Source organism: Anabas testudineus, chromosome 22 (genome assembly GCF_900324465.2).
Source record: "Anabas testudineus chromosome 22, fAnaTes1.2, whole genome shotgun sequence".
Lineage (NCBI taxonomy): Eukaryota > Metazoa > Chordata > Actinopteri > Anabantiformes > Anabantidae > Anabas > Anabas testudineus.
In genome coordinates, this window is record NC_046630.1 from 12,937,128 (window position 1) to 12,960,937 (window position 23,810).

The 23,810-nt window shown below is 41.2% G+C and overlaps 2 protein-coding genes across 7 annotated transcripts in view; both read right to left on the reverse strand.

The window, feature by feature from the left end:
• Positions 1 to 26: 26 nt before the first annotated feature.
• snrpd3l (small nuclear ribonucleoprotein D3 polypeptide, like) lies at positions 27 to 1,346 on the reverse strand. The gene is made up of 3 exons (XM_026339153.1): positions 1,183 to 1,346; positions 613 to 805; positions 27 to 244 (listed from the first exon to the last, which is right to left on the reverse strand). Exons 1-3 carry the CDS (start codon positions 1,342 to 1,344, stop codon positions 180 to 182), a joined length of 420 nt encoding a protein of 139 aa, XP_026194938.1. The 5' UTR covers positions 1,345 to 1,346; the 3' UTR covers positions 27 to 179.
• Positions 1,347 to 1,813: 467 nt separating this feature from the next.
• The window catches only part of bcr (BCR activator of RhoGEF and GTPase), a 58,377-nt gene continuing 36,380 nt past the window's right edge, over positions 1,814 to 23,810 (reverse strand). For 2 of the 6 annotated variants that reach the window (XM_026340134.1, XM_026340136.1), the window contains exons 3-23: positions 21,762 to 21,866; positions 21,169 to 21,354; positions 18,134 to 18,241; positions 16,458 to 16,518; positions 16,298 to 16,350; positions 15,992 to 16,132; positions 11,284 to 11,405; positions 11,032 to 11,197; positions 10,684 to 10,803; positions 10,230 to 10,305; positions 9,855 to 9,959; positions 9,317 to 9,391; positions 8,807 to 8,904; positions 7,946 to 8,077; positions 5,942 to 6,001; positions 5,577 to 5,686; positions 4,900 to 5,039; positions 4,578 to 4,712; positions 4,312 to 4,417; positions 4,003 to 4,165; positions 1,814 to 3,874 (exon numbers count right to left, since the gene is read on the reverse strand). In XM_026340134.1, coding sequence (XP_026195919.1) covers positions 3,785 to 3,874; positions 4,003 to 4,165; positions 4,312 to 4,417; positions 4,578 to 4,712; positions 4,900 to 5,039; positions 5,577 to 5,686; positions 5,942 to 6,001; positions 7,946 to 8,077; positions 8,807 to 8,904; positions 9,317 to 9,391; positions 9,855 to 9,959; positions 10,230 to 10,305; positions 10,684 to 10,803; positions 11,032 to 11,197; positions 11,284 to 11,405; positions 15,992 to 16,132; positions 16,298 to 16,350; positions 16,458 to 16,518; positions 18,134 to 18,241; positions 21,169 to 21,354; positions 21,762 to 21,866 — 2,352 coding nt within the window. In that variant the 3' untranslated portion in view covers positions 1,814 to 3,784. Of the gene's footprint in view, positions 3,875 to 4,002; positions 4,166 to 4,311; positions 4,418 to 4,577; positions 4,713 to 4,899; positions 5,040 to 5,576; positions 5,687 to 5,941; positions 6,002 to 6,716; positions 7,534 to 7,945; positions 8,078 to 8,806; positions 8,905 to 9,316; positions 9,392 to 9,854; positions 9,960 to 10,229; positions 10,306 to 10,683; positions 10,804 to 11,031; positions 11,198 to 11,283; positions 11,406 to 15,991; positions 16,133 to 16,297; positions 16,351 to 16,457; positions 16,519 to 18,133; positions 18,242 to 21,168; positions 21,355 to 21,761; positions 21,867 to 23,810 lie in introns of those variants that run through there. The other 4 variants (XR_003297437.1, XR_003297436.1, XR_003297438.1 and 1 more) reach the window with 4 other exon arrangements.

The following is a 23,810-nucleotide window of genomic DNA, read 5'->3' on the forward strand; positions in this document are numbered from 1 at the left end:
TGAGAGCATCAAAAGGACAAGACACATCAAATCAAAATGTGTTTATTTTCATAAAAAAAAAATCAAATGAAAGCAATGAACTGCAAAACACAGGATTGCAAAGAATTCCAAAGACATCTAGTCCCAAAAAAAGAAAAGAAAAACACTATACAACACAATAATCTGAACAAAGTGGAAAGTTATCGCCTCTTCTGGAAGATGTTTCCTCGTCCCATTCCACCACGGCCTCTGCCCCTTGCTGCCACTGCAGATAAACACATAATAGTATATTTTAGGAAAATCTATTCAACTCAGCTAATAGGCAGGATAACTCCCAGGTCAGGGGAATGCATGTTTTTGTTAGACATAACATAAATACAGCCTAGCACACTGTAGCAAAAACAAATATAATGCACATGCAATAACTTTCACTGACACTTGGGATTAAGCACTACTGTATTTGTGAAAAAACATTGACCCCGATTACAAAATAAATCTAAGAAAGTTAGCAAATGTGTAAACTCCCAAATAAAATAAAATAAAATTAAAAAAAATACACAGTCAAGGATGCAATGCAGTTAGCAATGATAAAGTGTTGATGTCTGGGGAGATACTGGTCCACTTGCCACTCACCTTGTGCTTTGAGAATAGCTGCCTTTCCCCTTCCTGCACCAGATCCTTGATTCTTGTTTTTCATACTCTTTAACATGGGAGCATTCTTTAACATGTCAGGTAAGATCAGGAAGCGGATCTTACTGCCACGGATGTAGACTTGCTCCAACTGTGCCACACGGCCATCGCGGTAAGTCACTGTGATATTGGACATCTGTAACCATTAAAGAAAAAGTCTAACTTTAGTTACATGAAATAACACGATCACATAGTTCATAGTTTAATACAAGCAATAATTTTGATAGACCTTCGATAAAACCACGACCAAAGCTGAGATGTGATAGTGTGATAGATCTAGTTTTATGGTACTCTAGGGTCTCTCTCCTTTCAATGTCTTCCCTCAACACAACAGCGCCAGAAAACTGAAATTGTTACACTGACTGAAAGTGTGCATATAATATAGCACAATGTTAACCTACGTACAAAACATAACAGTCGGCTCCCAAAAGATTTAGAAAAAAAAAAAAAAAGTCAAAACGGTGCGAAGACAGGATGTCAGAGAGATGCATCATCTATGATAACAAGACCAACCTGGCAGTTCATGTTGTCCTCAGCCTCAATCAGCTTGCCCCTGTAAACCTCTCCAGTGTTCGTCTCACAGGTCACAATGTGTCCCTCTGCCTCATGCAGTACCTTGATTGGTACACCGATGGACATTTTTTCAACTGTCTTCCTGAAACACAACACACACATCATTGGGAAATGTTAAGATGTGCTGTCCCATAATAACGTAATGATCGCTTTTAATTTTAAAACTAATATGTACAGAATTAGGACGAAGGTGAATCAATTAAGGTTAATTGAGTTAGGCGACACTACAGTTTGGCCCGGATGATGTTTAGCTGTTTTGTTATCTATGACCAATATTCCAGTATGCATATTAAACACTGTCTTTTGATGAGGTGAAGTGTGAGAATGCTGAACCTTAGGCTTGATAAATAAGATACGATGACTAATTTCATTGTAAAATTAAATTTAGCTAACAGCTAGCAAAATTAGCTGCATTGCTAACTACGCTAATTTACAATAATGCAGCATTACCCAAGAAGAGTAAATGCCTGTTTTTATTGTTCTGCTGCAATTGCTGTTACACATCAACAAGCTGAATCCATTCATTTAAATTCCTTATTTAACACTGTATTATTTAATGAAGTGATCCACTAAATGTGATTTTAAATTCTGAAAATGTGTTGGTAATAAAATGTCCTCACACAATGCCACACAAGCCCTTTGAAGATCTATTAAATAGATCAACTGGTGAAATTTAAGCCTATGATACATGTGTATGGGGAACTAACCATGACATTTGTCCTGAAATGTAATAATGTAAATCCCGTCTTGGTGATGACACATTTGTAAACAGAACAGCAATAACAAGAAGATTAAGAAATATATAAAATTAAAAACATGCCTGCATGTTAAATAAAAGACACAGAGGAAAAAATTATAACTTAGAAGTTTTAGTATCAACAAACTTACTAAAGAGCTTTTTCTTTTAACTTGGCCATTGAGTTGGACACCTTCAGATTTACCAGGATTAAGGGACAAATAAAAAAAAAAAGACAAAAAGGACAAGAGAGAACCAAAAATCTAAAAGAAAACTATGAAACCAAATAAGATTCCTTCATTAAAACCAACAGATATGCAGTGGACATAAATGCTGAGTGCTCAGGTCACTTGAATTGTATTACAGTAGTTTTAACATTGAATGAGTTCGCTTCTACCTACAGCCACAAATTAAATCGTACAGAAAGAGACGATGTCACATGTATATGTGTTTGTGTGGTGCAGTATGACATTGCATAATGTCTACACTAGACAGGCGATGGTCTCTGGATGTGAGACATGCTAAGGAACACCCAGCAGTTAAAGAACTTGTGCCTCCTCCACAGCAGCATACAGTATGTAACTACAATGCATGTGTTACCTTTGTAAATAATATCTAAATGAGGAACTGGTAGGCTGGACAGAAGAGCCGAGTAGCATCTATAAGAACAAGGCTAAATCCTGCTTGGTTACTGCAAGACTTGGAGTCAAGGCTAAGACCTACCACTTTCTTAATCAAACTAAAACAGTACACAACAAACCAATCTCTCCCCCAGGGCCCAAAATAAATTACAATTATAGCAACAATGATTATATTGTTAAACAAACAAGAAAATAAAATACAACTTTAACGTTATGTACATATTGTATCTGTAAATACAACTGCTTCCTTTTGTCTAGAAACAAACAACATATTCATTTGGCAAGATGTCCCGTGTTACGATAAGAAGGACATTTCGTCAGCAAAGATATGAACACAGACTATTCCTATGTTAGAAAATATATTGCTTCCTGGGTATTTAAGCTGAAGACTACCTTGAGACACAAACAACACAAGTAGAAGAAATTTGCTTTTGTGGTTGGATAAACCTCAGGCAGTCAGATAGCAGTGGATTACTAATCATCAGGTTTCTTCTTTTCTTATAGTCCTTCTTTAAGCCATAGCATTTGTCTCTGACTCCAGCTGGGGTTTGTTTACGCTGTAAACACATACAACATACATACGTTTGCTTCCTGTGGCCTCTTAGAAAAAAAAGTCGGCGACGTTGCAGCTCTCCACGTCCACTTCAAACTCCAGCACGCAGCATAAATGCTTTCTCTAGTCTCCTCAGAATCGATGCACTGAGATCATGTAAGACACAGAAGTTTCCTCAACAGGACATAAAGAAATGTTTCAGATGGGTCATTTTTGACACGGCTGTTCAAAATATACATAGTAATGCCCAACGCATGCACACACAGGTAGATGGAAATTCGGATTTGTTGGCGAACTGATTCCAAGAATTAAGAAAGATATATTTCAGTCTCTCTCTAACTCAGGATCCCAACCTTCTTCAGATTCAATGGAAAGACCATTACAGGGCAATGTGGAGCGATGCAGACGTATCTGAAATCACTGAAGTTACAAGGAATTATACTAAAAATGAGTAATGAGTGGTGTCACAGATCGTGTCATCTGAGCTCCAGATGTTCAATGTCTCCCTCTTGTGTTCGAGCGGGGCGCACAACGACAGACAAAACCATACTACTACATCTCTTTTTCATTCTATGGTGGTCAAAGTATTTTAGGACAAAGCTGATTTTAGGTCTATACTTCAGTGGAGAAAAGGATGCTCTGTCGTTTACTGTCTGGGGTGGGGATGGTTTCCAGCTGGAGGAAATACAGCAATACCTGGACCTGCAAGCAAATGAAAAAGAAAATAATGGCTTTGGTACTTCATGCTTGCAATTATCAGAAAAAAAAAAAGCTTCACAAATGTCAAAGATAAACATGGGAGGAAGCAGTGGATGAGCAGTGCTTCTCACCTGTGCCATTACTTCCAGGGACCAGCTGTCTCCCATGCTGATGGGTTGTGTGGGGTTAACAGGGATCTTGCTGTCCTTCTCGGCAGGTCTCAGCAAGGTTGGCCCAAACACTGTTGCCAAGTTGTGGAGAGACATCTTGTTGACACTTTCCTTCTCTGCCACCCTGGGGAAAGGAAGACAGACGAGACCACAGGCATTTGTTGCTGGTTTCTGTGTGAACATTAAATGATGCATGGCTAACGTTGCACTGACATTTTGTGGGTAGTGCAGGCGTCAACACAGTAAACATTAACTTAATAAAGTTCGTACCTCTTCAGGTGATCCAAAAGGAAAAGGAATGTGACCAGGTTTGGTTCTGGCAGTGACAGCAGCAAGTTCAACATGCAACTCTCTTTGGCAACACTGTCAGACAGGGCTGCACAGAAAGAAAAGAGAAGTAGTGTCCGACATGTCCGACAAAAGGAGGACTTCAGTTCAGTTGCTACTGCATCGTCAGTAGTTCTTATAATTAGTTGAATTGATTATTTGAATAAGAAGTTGTGTGATGAGCTAACAGCAATAGCCCAATGACTCACTGATGCCGCCTGCAAAGTTGGGGTAGAGCTCATCCGTGAAAAGAGGTTCTGGCAGCTCTCTGAAGTACAGCTTTAAGGTACCGGCGATGGCATTGACGTCCATCTCACTCATCATCACAGACACATCTTTATGATCTGCAGGAAAAAGATGTGAACACTCAGATATGAGGTTGTGCAATGACTAAGGTAGATGACAAGACGGGGAAAGCACACTGGCACAAGTGGGCAGTCGCCTTGCCTTGTAAATGTCAGTATTTCATCAGAAGTAAAATACACCCACTCCACATAGTACATACTGCATGTAGATGAAAGCTGTACTCACTGGTGTCAAAAGCGGTCTTCAAGGCCTGAATATCAGTCGCCACTCCCGATACTCTGTAGATGCCCACCTCCTCCATACCCCTCCTTTCGATTTCCTCTAGGCACTGCCGGACAATGTAGGGCACCTTTGAACGCTCTCGTCTGAATTGAACGGACAGATAAGCAAACATTGATGACCACAAACAGTAAATATTAAGTAGAACACTTACCAGCATAAATGCTAAATAAATTACCACACACTGTTTTATTTCTTGTGAGACAAGTTGTGAGTTACATCTTTTTCATTACTGCTAGAAATGTGTCTGGCATGTTTCTGTTGTAATGCTGCAGTATATCATTGACTGACTACTGTTGGTAAATCTAGTTAACTTACTTGTTATCATTAATCCTCATTAATGTCACCCATCAGCAATAACAATGGCCATAAACATGCAATACACACGTATCTACTCTGTAATGTCCCTCGTTATTTCATCCACCCCAATTTACAAAAGAAATTAAGGTAACAAAGTGTTGTTTGAATATTTGTCTTAAGACAGTGTGTCTTGATCTTCATAGCACTGGCTACGGCCTAATACAAAGGCTTCCAAAAAGGTAGGAAATAAATCTCAGGTTTTAGGAAAAAATCTGAAATATTGAAAATATTATTTGCTTTTGTGCATTTAAATGTCAGCTCACTTGGTCACGGTGGAGATCTTCACTCCAAACACACCCATGGGTTTCCGCGAGGGCATCCTCTTTAGGCTGAACTCTCGGCTGGTGAACTTTATGGAGAGTTTAACCTCAATCTGAAGAAGGAAATCCTTAAATGTTAAAACCATATGCAAACTTCACAAAAAATCCACTGTTGAACCAGATATCCTAAAATCCCTCCCTGCTACTGTAATACTGTAAGTTACCATGGCCACCTAATATTTTGAGATATCAGTAAATGACCAAATTTACATTATTTAATAGTATACGAGGCAGTAGAGGAAAGTAAATGCAATACAGAAAATAAAAAAAGATAATTAAAAAAAGGATATTTAATGTGATTCACTCACCCCATTCATTGGAATAACTGTTCTCTGCCAGTCTTTGCCTTGAAGAGCCTGAGGGTCAAGCTGCATGGAGGCAACACAAAAAATAACGTTATCATAGCATGTTACCATGGGATTTATAGCTCAGGTATTTCCTAGTGACATGTTAGCTGAACTAAAGTGATGTTTCATCACATCCACACCATGACAGACATTCACATATCAGGTCACCCAAACACGCTTAGATGTATACTGTATTTCCATTTGGGGGTAATAAAAAATGGGTACACATACACATCTGACACAAATTAAATACACACAGAAAGACCGTGTTGTACTGTATGTTATATGTTTACCTAGGCTAAGCCCTATCTGGTTGCGTCCAAAGCTGCATCGTGTTTCTCATAACTGAATCTCTCAGAGCACTCTTTGGTTCAAGCCATTTATCTCCAAAGAATTACAGTCCACTAAAAACAGTTAATCCATAAGAGCTCCTCTAGTTTCCTGATTATGTTTTTATCCAAGAAATGTGATTTTATATTCTACAGCCTTTAGCAATAGAAATTGTAGGGAGGACAGTGCTATTTAACAAAGTATTATTCTTCAATAAATTAAAGATCTGTTAAACTAAACCCAGGTTAAAAAGAAGAATAAAGATGTTGGTGGAGACAAACCCACGAGACCTGCAGTGGCAAGAAAAATGGCATGGTTTTCAATACTCTTGACTTGGATGAAGATCAGATCATGTTTTATGACAAATTAATGCAGAAAAACATGAAATTCCAAAAGGTTCACATACTTTTTATGCCACTCCTCAGATTAGGAGACACAGGTGTAGGAACTGTTAAACACGCCTGGTAAAACAGTCTGACTGAGTGGTAAAATGTGGGATTTATCAGCCACTGGTTCTGGTATGGCTTCATGAAAATCCTGCAGAGCAACTTTCTCACCAGTGTAGGTAGTTTGTTTTCAATGACATCATTGGTAAAGAAGTAATCATGTCACAGCATTAGCACCAAAGGAACCACTAGGTGGAGCATGTGACTGCAATCCACAGTTTGCTGAAGGACAAGCAACAAAGAGATTTCTGCTAGTCTACTGCAATTTGAACAAGCTGTTCATACAGTGTATTTATTGTGGATAAAGTATGAAACAACATGCAGATAATGCAATAAAACTGGTTATCACTGCTTAATTTAAAATGTTCATATATACAAATAAAATCTCAAATATTTTCCCACAGGTTTTGTATTTTTATCATATTCTTGCTTTTGATTGTGCTAAAACAAGTCACTACGAATGGATGATCGGTGTGTGTGTATTTTTGGTGATGTGATGTAAAACTGGTTTATAGCAGCGTTCCATCACATACGTACACAAAAACAATACCTGTCTGCTGTGGGTGGAGGTGTGGTGGAGGTGTTAAAAAAGGTGTTCTTTCTGCCTCTTCCTGCGTTTATATCAGTTCCTTTGTCTTTCTCTGTTGATCGCCTGAGTGACACGTGGCATTATCATGCACACTGTCGTCGTCTTGGCAACCTAATCACCTGCCGTATAGGTCCACTATCAGTCTGCAATCTGTCAGTGTCACGGCCACACTCCTCAGGACATTGTCACTGTTGATTTATCATGGCTTATTACCAGGATTTTGATATTTCTATACAGACAGAACACTTGACATGATATTTATTCCACTGAGTGGCCACTTGTGCAGTATGACGTCATTGTCACTCAGTAACTATTAAAGAAGCTGGACTGTGATATATGTGATATGTATGGCAAAATTAAGCTTGTGTCATATCAAAAATGCTTCCCCCCTCCTCACTTAAGTGTAAATCTTAACACATTAGAGTGACACATGACCACAGCAGCGCCTACCCTTACATTACACCTCACACATTATCTAATCAGCCAATTTCTAATTTCATAAGCAATCTAAGCAACTGTATAGAGTTCATGCTTTGTGACTGTAGCAGTGGTATAAATGCCTATCAGTAGTGAGTCATGGTGGGTGACGTCATGTCATACCGGGATCTGTCCTTTCCCCATGATGCGGTCTGTACTGTCTCCATCCTCTTTGTTCTGCTTGGGCTTGTTGTAACACTTCTCGTAGCAGAGCAGCCTCAGGGTCTGAGAGCCCTCCAGCTCAATCTCAAACTCCTACAGGGAAGTAAAAAAAAGTTTTAAAAAAAACAGAGGATATTATTATGCCAAAAAAAGAAACAAAGAAAAAATAAAGAGAGGCAAAATGTCATGGAGTGCAATGACAAGCACAGAGACAGGAACCATTACAGTTAAAGTTAACCCAGTACTGCATTGTGCAGTACATCCTACCACAACTCGCAGCTGACCAGCATTGCCTGTAATTATGTAAGGGAGCACTGTGCATATGGTTTGCACATCGCTGTGAGGCCCACACTGTGTTGGTTCACTTAGCATTTGGACATACAGTATTTGAGTCATCACCAGTGACTTCTCATTAGCTGATATTATTTCCACGTTGCTGAGCAAAATCCTCAAAGAGTCTTTAGGGCCACGAAGGGGAGAAAGTGCTTTAAATGAAGCCGTTCACTGATTGTATCTCAGAGCTCTTTTTCCTCTGTAGCCCTAACCTCCAACATCCAGCTGTGCCGTTAATGCATGCTGTTCATGTTTGTGTGCTTGCATGCATATGCAATGTGCACGTGTGTGTTGGGCTTGCAGATGCCTCCGCGTGAGCTCTGTTAGACATCTCCTCATTACTCAAAAATGAACAGTTGACTGATTACAGCACCAGATGTCAAATACAGGACAAGCAGGACAGACTGTACCAAGAAGGAAATGTGTTGATGTACAGTATGTCTTTGCTAGTACTACTAACAAACTAACTTGCATTATTGTGTCTCTTACCTCGTTCCATTTGGGTTCAGTGGTATATCGATACACTCTCGTCTTGGCTTTACTTGAAAAGAAGCCAAAGGAATCCACCTCCAATGTGCAGTAGAGATCTGACAGACAGAATATTGATAAGATTGTAATATCATATGGCTACTGATGAATGAATACATTATATGTAAAACGACTGAACTGGTTGAATGCTTGATGTTATTCACAATAAACAAAACAGCAAATTAGGACAAAGCTATTTTTATTTTGTCAAAAACGTTTTTAAAAAAATCGCCATACATTCAACTTTTCAACTCTAAGTAAACAAAGCCGACAGCGACAGATATACATTTTTAAAGGTTAACTAGCTAATCAAGCAGTTCTACTAAATTTCGGCAGAAACCTGGAGTTCCCAACATTATTATCCACTGCTAAGTGGTCACATTACTGTTGAGCTTGAGCGGCAGAGCTCACTTTGTCTGCCGATCTGTATTTTCTGTTTGTTTGCCTGAAATCTAAAGGTGAGTGACTCACTCAAGCTCTGTTTGAGGCCGGAGGCGGAGTGAACGATTACATTCAGGAATCCATACAGACCGAGGGATTCATCCTCTGGAAAAACAGACAGGGATCAGAGACGGGGGGGAAAAAAATGCAGTGGGGAGGTATTAGAAAAACATGCATATCTCTGTTTGTTTTGGAGCTCGATCAGACATAGAAGGAAGGGATTAAAACAGCACTATGTACAATAAACATGTGGTTTCAATCTCTGTGTTCTTTTAATCCTCATCGTTCCCACAATTACAGTAATAATCATCATCATTTTTTGTTCCAACAAACAATATGCCCATTCTAGTAGTATTATTTTATGGTTTACATCAGAGCTGCTGTGCGAGACATGGATGCACATAAAGCATGAAATCAAGTAAGCAACAGAATATACAGTAACCTTAAACACCCTCTAAGGTCACACAGCAGGAAGCATTCAAGACCAAGCCCATAGAAACGCAACTTAGTGCAAACACATCTAAGTGTCACAAACTATTTTCAAAGGAACAAATAGCATGTCTCTCACCTTCTTTATTTATACTAAGTGGAATGTGGTGGACAGTCTGTAGTTTGACGCAGGAGCTGGTCAACATCTGCAGCTCCACAGAGGACAAGGAGGAAGTTTTAAAACCTTGCGGAAGACAACAAATTGAGTCTGTGAATGACAGCATATATCACAAACAACTGAAAAGTGTTTCTCTGTGCATTCCTGAGGTTGAAATATTGGTTTCTGTTTCTCTACTACAAGATTTTTACATTAGTAGTCACTGCTTTACATGTATCCAGATGTGGCTCACAATGTTTCAAGTACTTGGGAATAAGAACGTCCAAATGTTTTTCACAAAGAAAAACACGGATTTCAATCGGACTTTGTTCAACATGACATTTCTGGGACACTTACATTTCTTCTGCTGCTCTTTGATGATCTCTTTCCATTCTGCACGTTCATAGTCAGACGATATCAGGAAACCGTAACTCTAAAACAAACACACAAACAAATATTATTTCACTACTGATCAACCTGAGGAGAAGCAGACTGAACAGTTAAAAAGACAGTCTGTGCAAATATACTGTAAAAACTCAAAATGTATAATCTTAAGTCACATATTGTCGTTCAGCCATCATTAACACATGTAAGATCTCGTATAGCGATTAAGTAATGCTGATACAAGACAGTGTGAGTATGAAACAGATCAAGGAGAATTAATCTTGAAGAATATCAGTGAGGGGATATTGTGCTGGGAATGAAGCAAAGGGAAATGAAAAGAAGAGATGAAATATAGAGAAGAAGAGTGTACAGGGAGCAGTAGGAAGAAAATAGTGGGGTAGAAATGAGGATGGAAGAGCATCATCACCTTGCCGTTCTTGTTGTAAAGTCTGAGGGGCATGCTCGGAGACGTTAGCAAGAGAAGAGACTCCTGTTCAGACAGCTTCTTTCGGAGGCGGTCTATGACTTTTGAACCCTTGTTGGCTCTCTGAAATCAGAAAGGTGAAAACATTTGACTTTGTGTTAGACTGTGGCGACCATCTTACATTGTTTGGAAAGGAATCTTAGATCATAACTGTTTTAAAATTCAAGGGGACAAGCTACACTTTTACATTAGTTCTTGAATAGATTTAAGCAAAACAAGGTTTTCAAACTGGACAGAAGAGCTCTGACTAATCATATCTGTAAGATCTGGATCAGTGTGTATTCACGCTACCTTTTCTCTCTGAATCTCACTGCGGAGATGTGAGATCTTGACCTTCATGGCGTCAAGCTCTTCATCTGGGACCTGGGGGATGGTTAGCGGCTCGGTCTCCTCAGGGCCCTGGAAGGTCAGCTCAGTCAAAGGGATGTACCACTTACTGTCGTACTGTTGGTTTTTACTGTAGCAGATGAAAGGACAAAAAGTTGAAGGTGAGTTGAACTTTTGAACACTAGAAACAAAATAAGAACTATTTATTTATCCTACCCTCCGATCTGTTTCTTCAGTTTGGCACAGAGCAGCAGATCAGTGAAGAGGAAGACATGCCGCAGCTTTCTGGCTCCCTCCACCAACTCCACCATGAAACTGTCCTTCAGCAGCTGTCGGTTCTATGGAAACAACAGATAACAGGGGTGAGTCAGTACCTCAAAGTCTATGGCATTCATAAAAAAACACAGTTGCCGAATAACAGGATCAATAAAGCTTGTTTTTGACAAGCTTACCAATGAAATTCATATTGATAACAATACCCTACTGTGCTAGTACTCTGTTTAAGCCTGGCAGTGTTTGATGGCATATATGATGAGCGACAAGGACATGTCTAGGTTACAGTTAGAACTCAGCTACATGTCGTGGAAAGGGCACAGTTAGTTTGCAGAGTCTTTGTGTTTGGGCTGCAACCAAAATCTTGACATCAAATGTACTCTGCTTCTCCCAAATCAAATTCACGCTCCTCTTCTAACATCAAGGCACTTGGAGGAGAGTACGGAGGAGCAGATAAATGAGCTTTTGGAGGAAGAGGAAAAGTGATATTTGGAGCTCTGGGACTTATCACTGATGTCAGACTACGTAATGAGATGTTTGATGCTGTTATTAACCAACAGGGGGCAGTGATGTCATTTTTCAAAGAAGAAAACAAATTCACAACAAGTGAGTGGAAATAAAACAAAAAGACAGAGAGCAGGCAAAATTCAAACAGCCCACTTTCATGGCATGAGGTGTAAAGCAATTAAAGGGAAATAGACTTCTGTATTTGAACCGACCAAGCAGGCAGGGTGCAGTAAACAAGGGACTATTGTGGTGCATTTGTTTTATGATTGTACAATTTAATGTGTTTAGAAAGTGTTAGAAGATAATTTTTACAGTTTCAAGCTTATTTCTGGCTGCACAAATGTCTTTGGGGTAATTGCCTTGTATTATAGTTTAATCACAAATGCATTTATAGGTACTAAAGCTGGAGGGGACAGCGATCAAGTGAAACAACTTGAATTCAGTTAGTGAATTCCTCCCCTTCCACCTCCACTACTCCCACCCCTTTCCGACATGAACACACAGTTACTGTCACAGGCAGAACACGCTAGAGCGGAGCGGATGCTAATGTAAGAGAGGTTTATATGCTTCGAAAACCTCGGCAAAGAGCGGGATCATGCTGTGTCACTCAGAGTTAGCGCTCGTGCATGATGGAGAAGGGTGGATGAAGGGTGAGAAAGACAGAGAGCGAAGAGGGAGCATGAAAAAACCCGGCACGGAAAACAAAAGCATCCAACGGAGAATGGAGAGCAGTAGAAGCTACAGAGAGAGAGGCAGCATCTTCTGATGGATAAGATAGCACAGTGCAGTTTTCAGTTGTCATTGTTAGATGTTACTATGTAATAAAGTCTGCAATGTTGACCACATGTGATAGATAACTTCCAGGTAAGCTGCTCATAATTCAGACTCAGTGTTTTGGGTCCACCAAGCAGACATGTAATGTAATCCCCTGAGGACATTCTCTAACTCTAGTATAAATAAAGTCTCTATCTTGCCTTGCTTCTGTCAGTCCGCATGCTGTCATGTCAGTCTATATTTAGGACGTGCACTCCACAGGAGCTACAATGAGGCATCAGTCAAACTGCTGCTCATAGTTGACACATTAGTCAAAAACAACAACAAGGTGTGGAGCTGAGGAATACTGGAGTTTAAGCCATAATGTGAAACACGCAAGCGTCACAGCATCAACATCATTGATGGTCATTATATAATTAAGGGTACTGTATAAAAAACTAGTCGCAGAGAGCAGAATGTGGCTCCACAGCCACGTCTGCAGCTCTATAAACACATTCGCAAGAGCTTTAATCTAAATGCTGACCTCAGCGTGGTAGTTGACTCTCGACAAACGACAAACTTAATGTGTTAAGCACGTGTAATGTCTCGCATGCTCACCGTCTTAGTCCTAAATTCTTAAAATGGCCTGGATTAATGGTCGCATTATCAGAGTTGAAATACAATACAACAGCAGATTACACAGATTAGATTACTACATAGAAAGGACATTAACGGACAAAATGACAAGTCGGCAAAATCCAAATAGAGATGAGGTAAATCTTAGGTAAGTGAAATCTCTTTTGTGTCACACAGGAGCAGGAGCCCGCTAGATCTGTTAGTTTGTCCCGGCAAGTGAGCTGGACTTGAAAAGGCCCACTGAGAAACGACACTGTCCATCAATCCTCAGTGATAATCCTCTCCTCCATTGATCTCATGACAAAGAGATAAGATAAAAGGAGGGATAACAGCCAGATTAGAGATTTACAGGCTTTCTGCTGTGTGGAAGTGAATAGGAATCATGTGGAGGGTTTAAAACCAGACACAACAACAGGAAGCTATAAAAGCACCTGTTTATTCTGTCATCAAAAATCTGTGGCAGACAGTAGACAAAATAACACTGTTCTGTTTCATTCTCTCAGCACCACATAAATGGGTCTTTACTTATTTAACTAAGGTGGATTGTTTTATCTCTGGATTCCGTATTTCAGTTTAATCTTGCTGGCAAATCTGTAATTGGAGGAGTTTTAAATTTGCTTATGCCACTGCTTTCTCCGCTACCAAGGGAAAAACATCTTTAACACACCAGCACATCAGCGCATCAGATAACATTTTCATAATATCGAACAGGCACTAGGAGAAATGTGGCTTTCTCTATTTCTCATAATAGCTGCAGAGCCGATGTGGAAGCAGAGCAATGCGAGGGAGAGCACGCTGACAGCACAGATTAAATATTGACCATCTCCTGGTGGAGCCTCGCAGAGAGCATGTACACAAGTAATGGCATAAATTAACAAACGAGCCAAGTTTATATTTAAAATACACGCTCAAAGGGGCAGTCTTTGTGCATGTGCGTTTGTCGTTGTGTCTGTGTAAAACGGTGTGTGTGTGTGTGTGTGTGTGTGTGTGTGTGTGTGTGTGTGTATATGGGGGATGCGTTTGTGTTATGGTAGAGCGAAAGAGAGACATGCAGACAGATGGAAGTGTCAGATAAGTGTGTGCATTTCTTCTCCAAACACACACACACAGACACACACACACACACACACACGCACACGCACACGCACACGCACACGCACACACACACACCCACACCCACACCCACACACACACACACACACACACACACACCAGGGGCATGTCTATCCCAAAGGTAAACAAAGCAGAGCAAAGAGGTGAACTGAGATTTAGGCAGCACCATCATTTGCATTTTAATTAAGCAGCTTCTGTTTGTCCCCTCCCCTCATCTGGCTGGACCAGAGCCTCCAGGGGCAACTTGTGCCGCTATGTCCCTGCATGCCTCCACTGAACAAACCACAGGTTACTCACTAGTGGGTTCAGATGGAAGATAGGAGTCACACTTGCCTCAGTCGTCTAGATTTCAGCTTCCAGATCACCGTGACCTCTTATTTATGCTATTTGATTGTTTTTGCTTCTTCTCAAGAAAACGAAACAAAAACAAAACAAAAAAAAAACATAATGGAAAAAAGGTTATGATAAGGCACGCCATGCCAATGTCTAAATTCTGACTGTGTAAGCATTTACAAGAGCGCTGTGTGCCATCAGACAATTCAACATGTACACTATGTACACAAATGCAGAAAACGACCCCCGTCTATAGTAAGGCATGACATAATGAGCACCATCGATTTCCAAGTGCTGCTTTCATGTATCCATCATAAATATTATATGACTGGTGTGGAGCTCTGGCCAGACTGGGACAGCACTGGAACCTGTGGTGGGGGGGGGGTAGCACGGGGTGTGGCTGTGTCTGTATGTGTTCAAAGGCAAACAGGAGAAGGAAAAAGAGAAAGAGCCCATGGAAGAGAGAGCAGGAAAATGTGTGTGTATGTGTGTGTGTGTATGGAAAGGGTGTGGTAATGACCCCCCACCCGTGAGCAGAGGGAGGAGCCGATGCAGCCTTTTTCCTTGCTCTCTCCCACCCTCCATTTATGAATAATTAACTTGGAATCTGCCACTGAGAGTGAACTGGTGGTTCATTAGAAAGCATTATGTACAGCAGCGTCACACAAGCTATCAATCAAGAGGCATCCACTCATGTGTGTCAAGTCATCTCCGAGGATGAGAGGAACAGCGGGGGCAGGGTTGCGCGCGCGTGTGTGTGTGTGTGTGTGTGTGTGTGTGTGTGTAGGGTAGATGGTGAGGTGGGGAGGCCACATGAGAGACACTGAGCAAACGGAGAATCACCCTGAACTGAGCAACCCTGGCATGACCATATAAGGACATGGGCTCTGCTGTAGGATGCAGATTGGCGGCCCCCGCACTGGCGTACGATCACTTGGCAGTGAGTGTTCATCTCAAGGTCATTTGGGGGTGTTTCCTGTTCCTAAAGCTGTATAGATACTGTACAAATAGGTATATAGATCAAATTCATTGAAGGAGCAGCTCAGGCTGTGTGGTGTGAGGTGGTACCTTTAATTATTTGGATATCAGTCTAGAGTTCTCTGTCCACAGATTAAACTACAGCATATAATAAGTCACATTCAGGTCTCTCTGAATCATTGCTCTATTTAAGTATTTCAGTATATTAGTACCAGTAGCATCGTCACATATTCATTTTCATGTCAACCATTGTGTGTTAAGTAGTGAATAACGCACTTAAATCTGGCTACAGAGTGTAGCAGTCATCGGAAAATGCTTCGGAAACACTCACCTCTCCTTTCTTGACAGTCACAGACTGGCGTCGTGGCGCCATCTCCTCATTAATGCTGGACAGGAAGTTCTGGGAGATACGCAAGGCGTCCTGCAAAAGCGGGTGGTCCGGGTGGCTGGTGGGCGTGTGTTTGAGTAAGTCCTGCAGTACAGCAGAAGACCCGGAAATATTAACTATCACACATAAAGAGGCGTGTATGCACGCGCACATTCATCTGATTGAAGCTGAATTTGGGCAAAGTGTTATACCTTCTACGGTCAGTTCATAAACAACAGAGACACATGTTAAAGTGATGTTATAACTTACATGAAGAACCAATGTGCTGCGTGTCACTCTGTCCACTGGTTTATAAAGCAAAGCTGTAGAGGAAGAAGAGGAAGAAATCAGACAGAACTACTGTATTATTTAATACATAGATATTTCAAGGTCTCCAATACAATTTTAATAGCAGCATGAGGTAACTGACCCTCTAGAGAGTTCTTGGCCGTCTGATCCTTACAGTCCTTGGGGCTCCTCACCTTCAGGTTCTGTTTGGGCACAAAAGGCAGGTTCACACAGTGCAGGGAAAATGCCCTATTAAAAAGACCTTTAAAAACCAGTTCAGGTCCGTTAAGAGACGTGACGCTTTTATCATTCCTCTAGCTCTGAGGTCACCCATTTCCAAATATATTATGCCATCCTCAGCAGCTTTTTCCCCCCACCATTTTGCTCAGATGGCTCACGGTCATGCATCATTACTTAGGCCATTAACAACCCTCGATGATGAATTCTCCGTTCTACATGTAGACGTCGGCCTCAACACTAACTAGCTGACCACATGAAGCACAGACGAAGACTCACGATGTATTAGAAACTGGCACATGCCTGTGAAAATTGAAAAAGAGGTGCTGCAAGAGCTCCGACTTAGCCACGAGACTGCTGAACATGCATAATTTAAAACAGAATTTCATTTTTATTTCACTAAGGTAAAGCTAATTAATAAAGACGTGCACATTTGCTGCATTTTAAAGTAGATCACGCTGGTAAAATAAGGAAGCAACAGCAAGTTACTGTTAGAATTAAGAAACTATTTTAATGGCTGAAACCTTTTGAGAATGTATGAAGAGAGCTGTAATACTCTGTTAGATTGTTTGACTGTTACACTGATACAAATATAGATTTAAACCAGGGTCAGTTCTGTTATATCAGCCTTCAAAAGATTAAAGATATGAGAGTTAAGTGTTTTCAGCTATTTCCTGACTATGATTGCAGAAAAGGTTCTGAGCTAATGTAGGTGTTAAAGACTTGTGGCATCTTGCCCTCGTCAGGGATGAGAATGAGACCAAGCCGGGAGCCCCAAAACTACAGAAGATACCACCAACCATCCTCTGCATTGTCTCATTCAGCGCACACACAAAAACCGCCTCTGACTGCAATTGTGAAGACATGTTCAGCCGAACACTCAGATTTCAATGCAGGAAAATGATAAAAGCTGCGTGGGCGAATAATGAGAGAGTGTTTTACAAGTACATTACATGAGGGACAAAACTGTTCAGCAGCCGCAAGATAGATACTTTCTATACGACACCTCCCTAATAGCTGTTCCTTTCCCTAATAATACGTAATTTAACAAGCTGTTGCGAGTTAGTCTTCTTTATGGTCATTTTCTGTGTGACTAGGTGACTTATGCCTCTCACTCACAAACTCACCGTGTCTTTTATGTTCTTCTTTGTATGAGATCTACCTGTGCTGCATTGATTTTCGACTTTTAGAATACATGATGAACTAGTAGCACAAAGCTTTGTTAGAATAACACAAAGCTCCATTCCCATTTGGAGAACGCAACGCTGCACATAAATCAGAGAGCGAGCTGGATGAGCTCACCAACCAAATAATGAGTCTTATAGTATACAGGCAGGAATCTCTTGTGACAAATGTTTAACTGAACATTAGCTTACTTTTATCTTAATTAGATACAGCAAGAACAGCTTGTGAAACTCAGTGGGATAATTCTTTGGTATGTAGGGGTTACGTGTCTGACTGAACTTACATGGTGGTAAAATGATCCTGTGACACAGATCGCAGCTCTCGCAACAGCTTTAAGACAGAAAGTAAAACAGTAACTGTTCCCTTTTTGTCCCTTTCCCTGGTTTTCTTTCTTACCTCAGAGATTTCAGCAAACTGTGAGTTGGCTTGGCAGCACTTCTCCGCCGTCTCCACAGCCTGCTCGTAGTTATCCACAAATGCTCGGTAAACTCCAAGCTGGTTGGCCTGATTGAGAAGCAGGAAAAGAAAAAAGAGATCATTTACACAGTTTATCTTAAGGTAGACCTTCATCTTCTCAGCGTAACGTCTGTAAACGGCAACAGTGCGATGAACAACTTTCATATCAGAGATGGAGATTCAGTCGAGTCATCTGTGTCTGACAGACTCTATATATGACGCGACCACAGAATAAAACAATAAAGCAAATGAAAAGCACAGATCACGGTCACACCAGCAGCATATTGCCACCCGTTGGGCCACGTCGCCATGGAAACCAGCAAGACCTGTGCACTGTGCCGGGGTGAGTAATTAATGATTGGTGTAACGAAGGCTATGAAAGCACATTTACGAAGCTGGACGGGAGCAAACGCTGCCTGCCAGCGCTGCGATCCATCTCGACAGCGAACAAAAGGACGATCAATTCTCCTGAACAAAAGCCAAAGGAGGGGAGAGTACAGTGGAGACAGGCATTGTGTGCAATGTTGAGAGCCTTACGTATACCTCTAATAACAGCAAATACCCCAGAAGCTCTTAGCTCAGTGTAATGTCCAAGCTCATTGCTACAAATCAGATCCATGATGACGTAATGTGGAGGTTTAGGGAGAGATTTCTAAACATTGTTTGCATTTATTATATTATTGCTGGCAGGTACGTGTGTATGTTCAGTAGATCTTTAACAAACATACAATGGAAATGAGTCATTCCTTTGGTAGCAAATGCATCTGAATTTGTGTTTTTCAAATACAGAATATTGAATTTCAGGCTATAAAAATTGTTCCAAAATGTTTTGCACCTACAGTCCAATATACAGTCCTATGCCTACACCAGGGAGAAGGTGTAGGAAGGCGAGGAATATAGCAATTTTCGCAATCCTACAATCCTATGTCCTGCCCTGGGCCACGCAATCTGCACCACGGCAGAGGCCATTCAGAGCGTGACAGTTCGGCTGTGGAGAGAACAGAGAGCCCGAAACATGTGCCAGCCACATCCACAAAAACCACACACGACGACGTGAAAGGCTCACCGAGTGTACGGCTGCGGCTACGGTATCATAGCAGAAAATGGCTTTGGGTGATGAAAAGAAACTGCTTGGGTGTTTGGATTTCTCAGTTTGGGATTTGCCCTGTGTGAGAGCTTGTGTGTAATCCACAGCGGAAAACAACATTAAGGAAACAGCTTCCTGACAGACGACCAATATACAAGACGGCTGGGTTTATACAGGAGTCCTAACAGATTTCTAACACTGGAAGAAGCTCTTTTGAACTGTGATGATAAAGATACAAACAAATCTAATCTATCTAATACATACACACACTGTATGGATGCGTTTAATTTGCAGATTGGCTGTGTGAGACCAAAACTGCTTTTTCCCCTCTCCTATAAATTCACACAATGAGGCCTTGAGCGACGTTGAAAGTGTGTAAAACCTTTATTTATTTTCAACTGACATTAACACGTTACTTCTATCTCTATTCTCACCTTCTGTTTCCTGATGTTTGATGATCCCTAAGTCTGTTTCCTTCCCTCACAGATTTCAAATTCACAACAATACAGCTCCATTAGAGCTGCAGTAGCCTAAATCTACTCGACTGTCCCACTGCACTCTCCTATCCTCCCAACTCTCCCGCCCATCACCTCCTCTACTCTCATCTAATCTCTTCAACAGAACGTCTGTCTTGTACCATTTTTTCTCCCTTTTTTTTTTTGTAGGCTCAGGGTTTTCTGACCCAACCTCTATTAACTACTGTCTGGGAGAATGGGACAGAAACCGTGTGCTGTGTGTGAATGCGTGTATGTACAGTATAAACACGTGAACATGTGAAAAGCGACACAGTGTAAGTCAGGGTGACATAGCGATTAAGACAAGATAAAAGATGATAAATGGTACTGTCACAATCTAACCAATAAAGATGAAAACATTTCTTTACAGTTTATACAAAATTACACTACCCGATTACTCATACACTCTAAATGTATTTATGAGCCTCATGAAAACCATGAGAACACGTTGTTTCTGAGCAGAGTGCCGGCCAGCTTCACTGCATCTAACTAAATATTTTCTCAAAAGAGAAGAAATATATACGAGCTGCTAAACAAACCATGAAATAACAAACTGGATGCTGATATAAGTTACTATTAAAGAGAGCCAGCGAGAGGAAGAGGCTCCTATTTATAGCAGCTGCTTTGAGACACAAAGCACACAGTGCAATGACGGCTTCAGCTGCCTGGGGCAGAAAGACGGCATTGTGAGACACTTCTGCATTTCCCTCTGTGTGTGTTGGTGTGCATGCGTGTGTGTGTGTGTGTGTGTGTGTGTGTGTGTTCGGGTCTGTGGGGGAGAGAGAGAGAGAGAGAGGAAGAAGGAGTAAGGGAGACACTAGTGGGAGAGGAGCAGTATTTCAGAGAGAATAACAAATTATTCATTGTGTGTTAATTGACCCATTGTGAAAATGATTCAATAGGGCCAGTGTACGTTTGGCCTGGACGTCTTTGGCATAAACTACTGGAGGATTTAGAGAAAGTGCAAACAGCTGTTGAGGAGGAAATAGGACAAAAAAAAGGATGATTCCGATTAAATTTATCTACATTTGAAATGATAAAAAAGCATCACCACACAAATCAAATCTACTTTTCTTATTAGGTTTATTGAATTATGCTGTCAGATTCTCCTCCTGAAAGCCTCCTGATTCAAGAAATCACATTACTGTGAATAATGTCACTGTGGCAGGCAGAGGTTCGCTCTGGCTCTCCATGCACAGGTCAGAAAACACAGCTGTCGCACCATAAATGTCCAATCTAATACTGTCAACTTTTCGAATGCCCAGTGTTGTCACTTTGATTAGGAGCAGCATCTGGCAGTTACGCCCAGGGATGTTTCCTCAGTCATGGGCTGACACACACATACACACTACAGCCTCACAAACCCCTCTCACCAGTTTCTGGAAGAGGTCTCCAACTCTCTGGTGATGGCTCCACTGCTGTACACGGGGCAGAAGTCCATCGTAGAACTCCTTGTGGATCTCATAAAGCTCAGGCACTTTGAAGAAGATGGTTTCTATCTGGGCCAGAGTGAGGACGGGCTGCGACGTCGTGGCTGCGGCCTTCAGAGGCTTCATGGGCTGAGAGGAGCAAACAGGGGCAGCAGGTAAAACACATCCAGGGACTCTCGAGCGTAGGTTGGTAACAACAAAAGAAAAGCTGCCAAACAGGTGGTATTTGCTGATTTAAGCTACATGCATGTGGAACGTAACCTAAAAGCTTGATGAGTACAGCGAGACTAAATCAAAACTGTAAAGTTGTGGGCGATGGACACAAAACAATTAGCTGAAGAAGAATCTGCTGTGCCACTGGGTTCAATTTATCTTTACAGAAGCATATAGCTGCACTAAAGGAAAACAAGTGAATGATCTATCAGTAAACAACTGCTGCACGTTACTTGCCCATACTGGACACTAAAACCGCCTAAACACTTGGCAGACTCAGTATAATGTGGGTATATATACTATGTGTGTGTGTGTGTTCTCACCAGCAGCAGCGCCTCCAGATGACTGAGGTACGTTTCCTCAGTGGCCAAGATCCCAGACAGTACCCACTTCCTCATCTCCAGACCTTTTTCCAGGTCACATTCAGTCTGTAATACATACCACAAGTTGCTTTTTAAAAATCACTTCATTTGATTATTTCGTCATTATCTGAGTCACAGAGAACATTCACTGCATCATCTTGTTCCTTATATCAGCTGGTGAAAGAACCTCTACCATGACTTGTTTCTAAATCTCAAACTGAAAGGTTCCCAGTTTTTTGTTTAGCTTGAAACAGTTTAGAAAAATCAAACAGCAACAATTGCACCTTCCAGTAACCCTCCACAGTTGCCTTCCCCATCCCCACCAGCCCAGTCAAAGCTCACTGAGCAGCACGGACATGAAAGAGAACAGAGAGACAGACTGATTCCTCCGGGCTGTCTTGTTTAACCATGAACTCTGAAATAACTCAAACAGGCATGGGTATCCCACGGGAGCAAGGTTGGCCTATGAATATGTTTGTGAGTGAGGGTGTGCAAGTGCCAAGAGCGCGCACACCTACAAACACACACACACTGAGCCCAGTCGGTATGTGAAAGCATCCACTCCCTCTGGCTAGGAGGAGTAGTAGGAGGAGGAGGAAAGAGGCGGAAAAGAAAGAGGAAGGGTGAGTGAAGAGGAGATTCAGGGTAATTAAGAGTGGATCGACAGTAGATGGAGCAGACAAGGAAGGCGAAAATATCTGACATGATGAAAAGGAAATAAAAAAAGAAGGCTCTGGGTCAAAAGAGGACAGTGGAAGGTGAAGTCTAAGTACACGAGGGTGTCAAAGTGACTGGCAAATTCATTGGCAAATTGGCTTAATAAACAATGAATTAAAACTGAACTGTTGAGTCTATCCGTATGTCATCGACACAAACAAATTTAATAATGTATAGAAATTGATGTTAAAATTAAGCAAGTAGTGTTGTGAGCAGCATTTGAGCGTTTGGATGTCTGTGGGTGTACATGCATTGATTTCCACGAAGGGGTAAATGGGCCTGAAACCTGTTACCATGGCCACTGCATCAGCAGATGCTGGCACACACCTCATGGCATCGTTATAGATGCCAAAAGATTATGAAAAACTCCAGGATTATTATGACCTCTGCTACCTAATAATCTATTATCACCACGAGGTACTGCCACATTGAACTCTCGATTAGCCTGTTAGCTGAAAAACAGCCTCAAAAACATCCTGCACAGCATCAATGCAGGTTTAATTTCAGCAACTTGACTGAATGTGCTGCAGACTATTAAAAACACTAATGTTACCCCCATTTCGTGTGTGTGCATAGTTACACTGGACAAAATCAATAACCACTAACCCCGGATGAAATCAGCTTTGTGCTGCGTTGACCAGAACGTGTAATACAGTGAGCTCAGATGTGAAGATTTAAAGATGCTGCGTGCACTTATCTTCTTAGCATCTTAGCCAGAAACACGTGTGTGAAGGCTTTAAATGAGGCAAAGATTATTATATTTATTAATGAACATAAAACTCAGACTCTGTATATAAGTTGTCTTTAATAATGTTGTTGTTTTTAATAGTTTCTGTTTCCACTGCAGATCGTGTGTGATTCTTTTCTTCCTCATTGTTCGCTCTTTCTTTCTTTAGGGAGAGATAAAGGCATCGATTTTGACAGACATGTATTATGCATCACATGAGCTGTCTAGGGATCAGTGCAGTATATAACATCAGTTTCCCCTGAAAGGGCTTTAATTGCTCATTATGTCTAGAATCTGTGACAACCAAATGAAAAAAGGTTTTGAGAATACGAGCAAAGAAAAAGCTACTGTAGGTAAATAAGTAACATAACCGTGAGTTATGATTGATCTTAAATGTCTTAGGTTACATTACAGCCGCTTTGAATCCGTCTACGTTGACTTAAAAGGGGAAGCCTGAGGCAGCACTGGAGTCGCCTGAATATTTGTGAATTAATAAAAAGTGAATGAAAATCCGTGCTGAGTTACACATAACGGCATGATCCGTGTCACTCTATCCTACCCAGAAC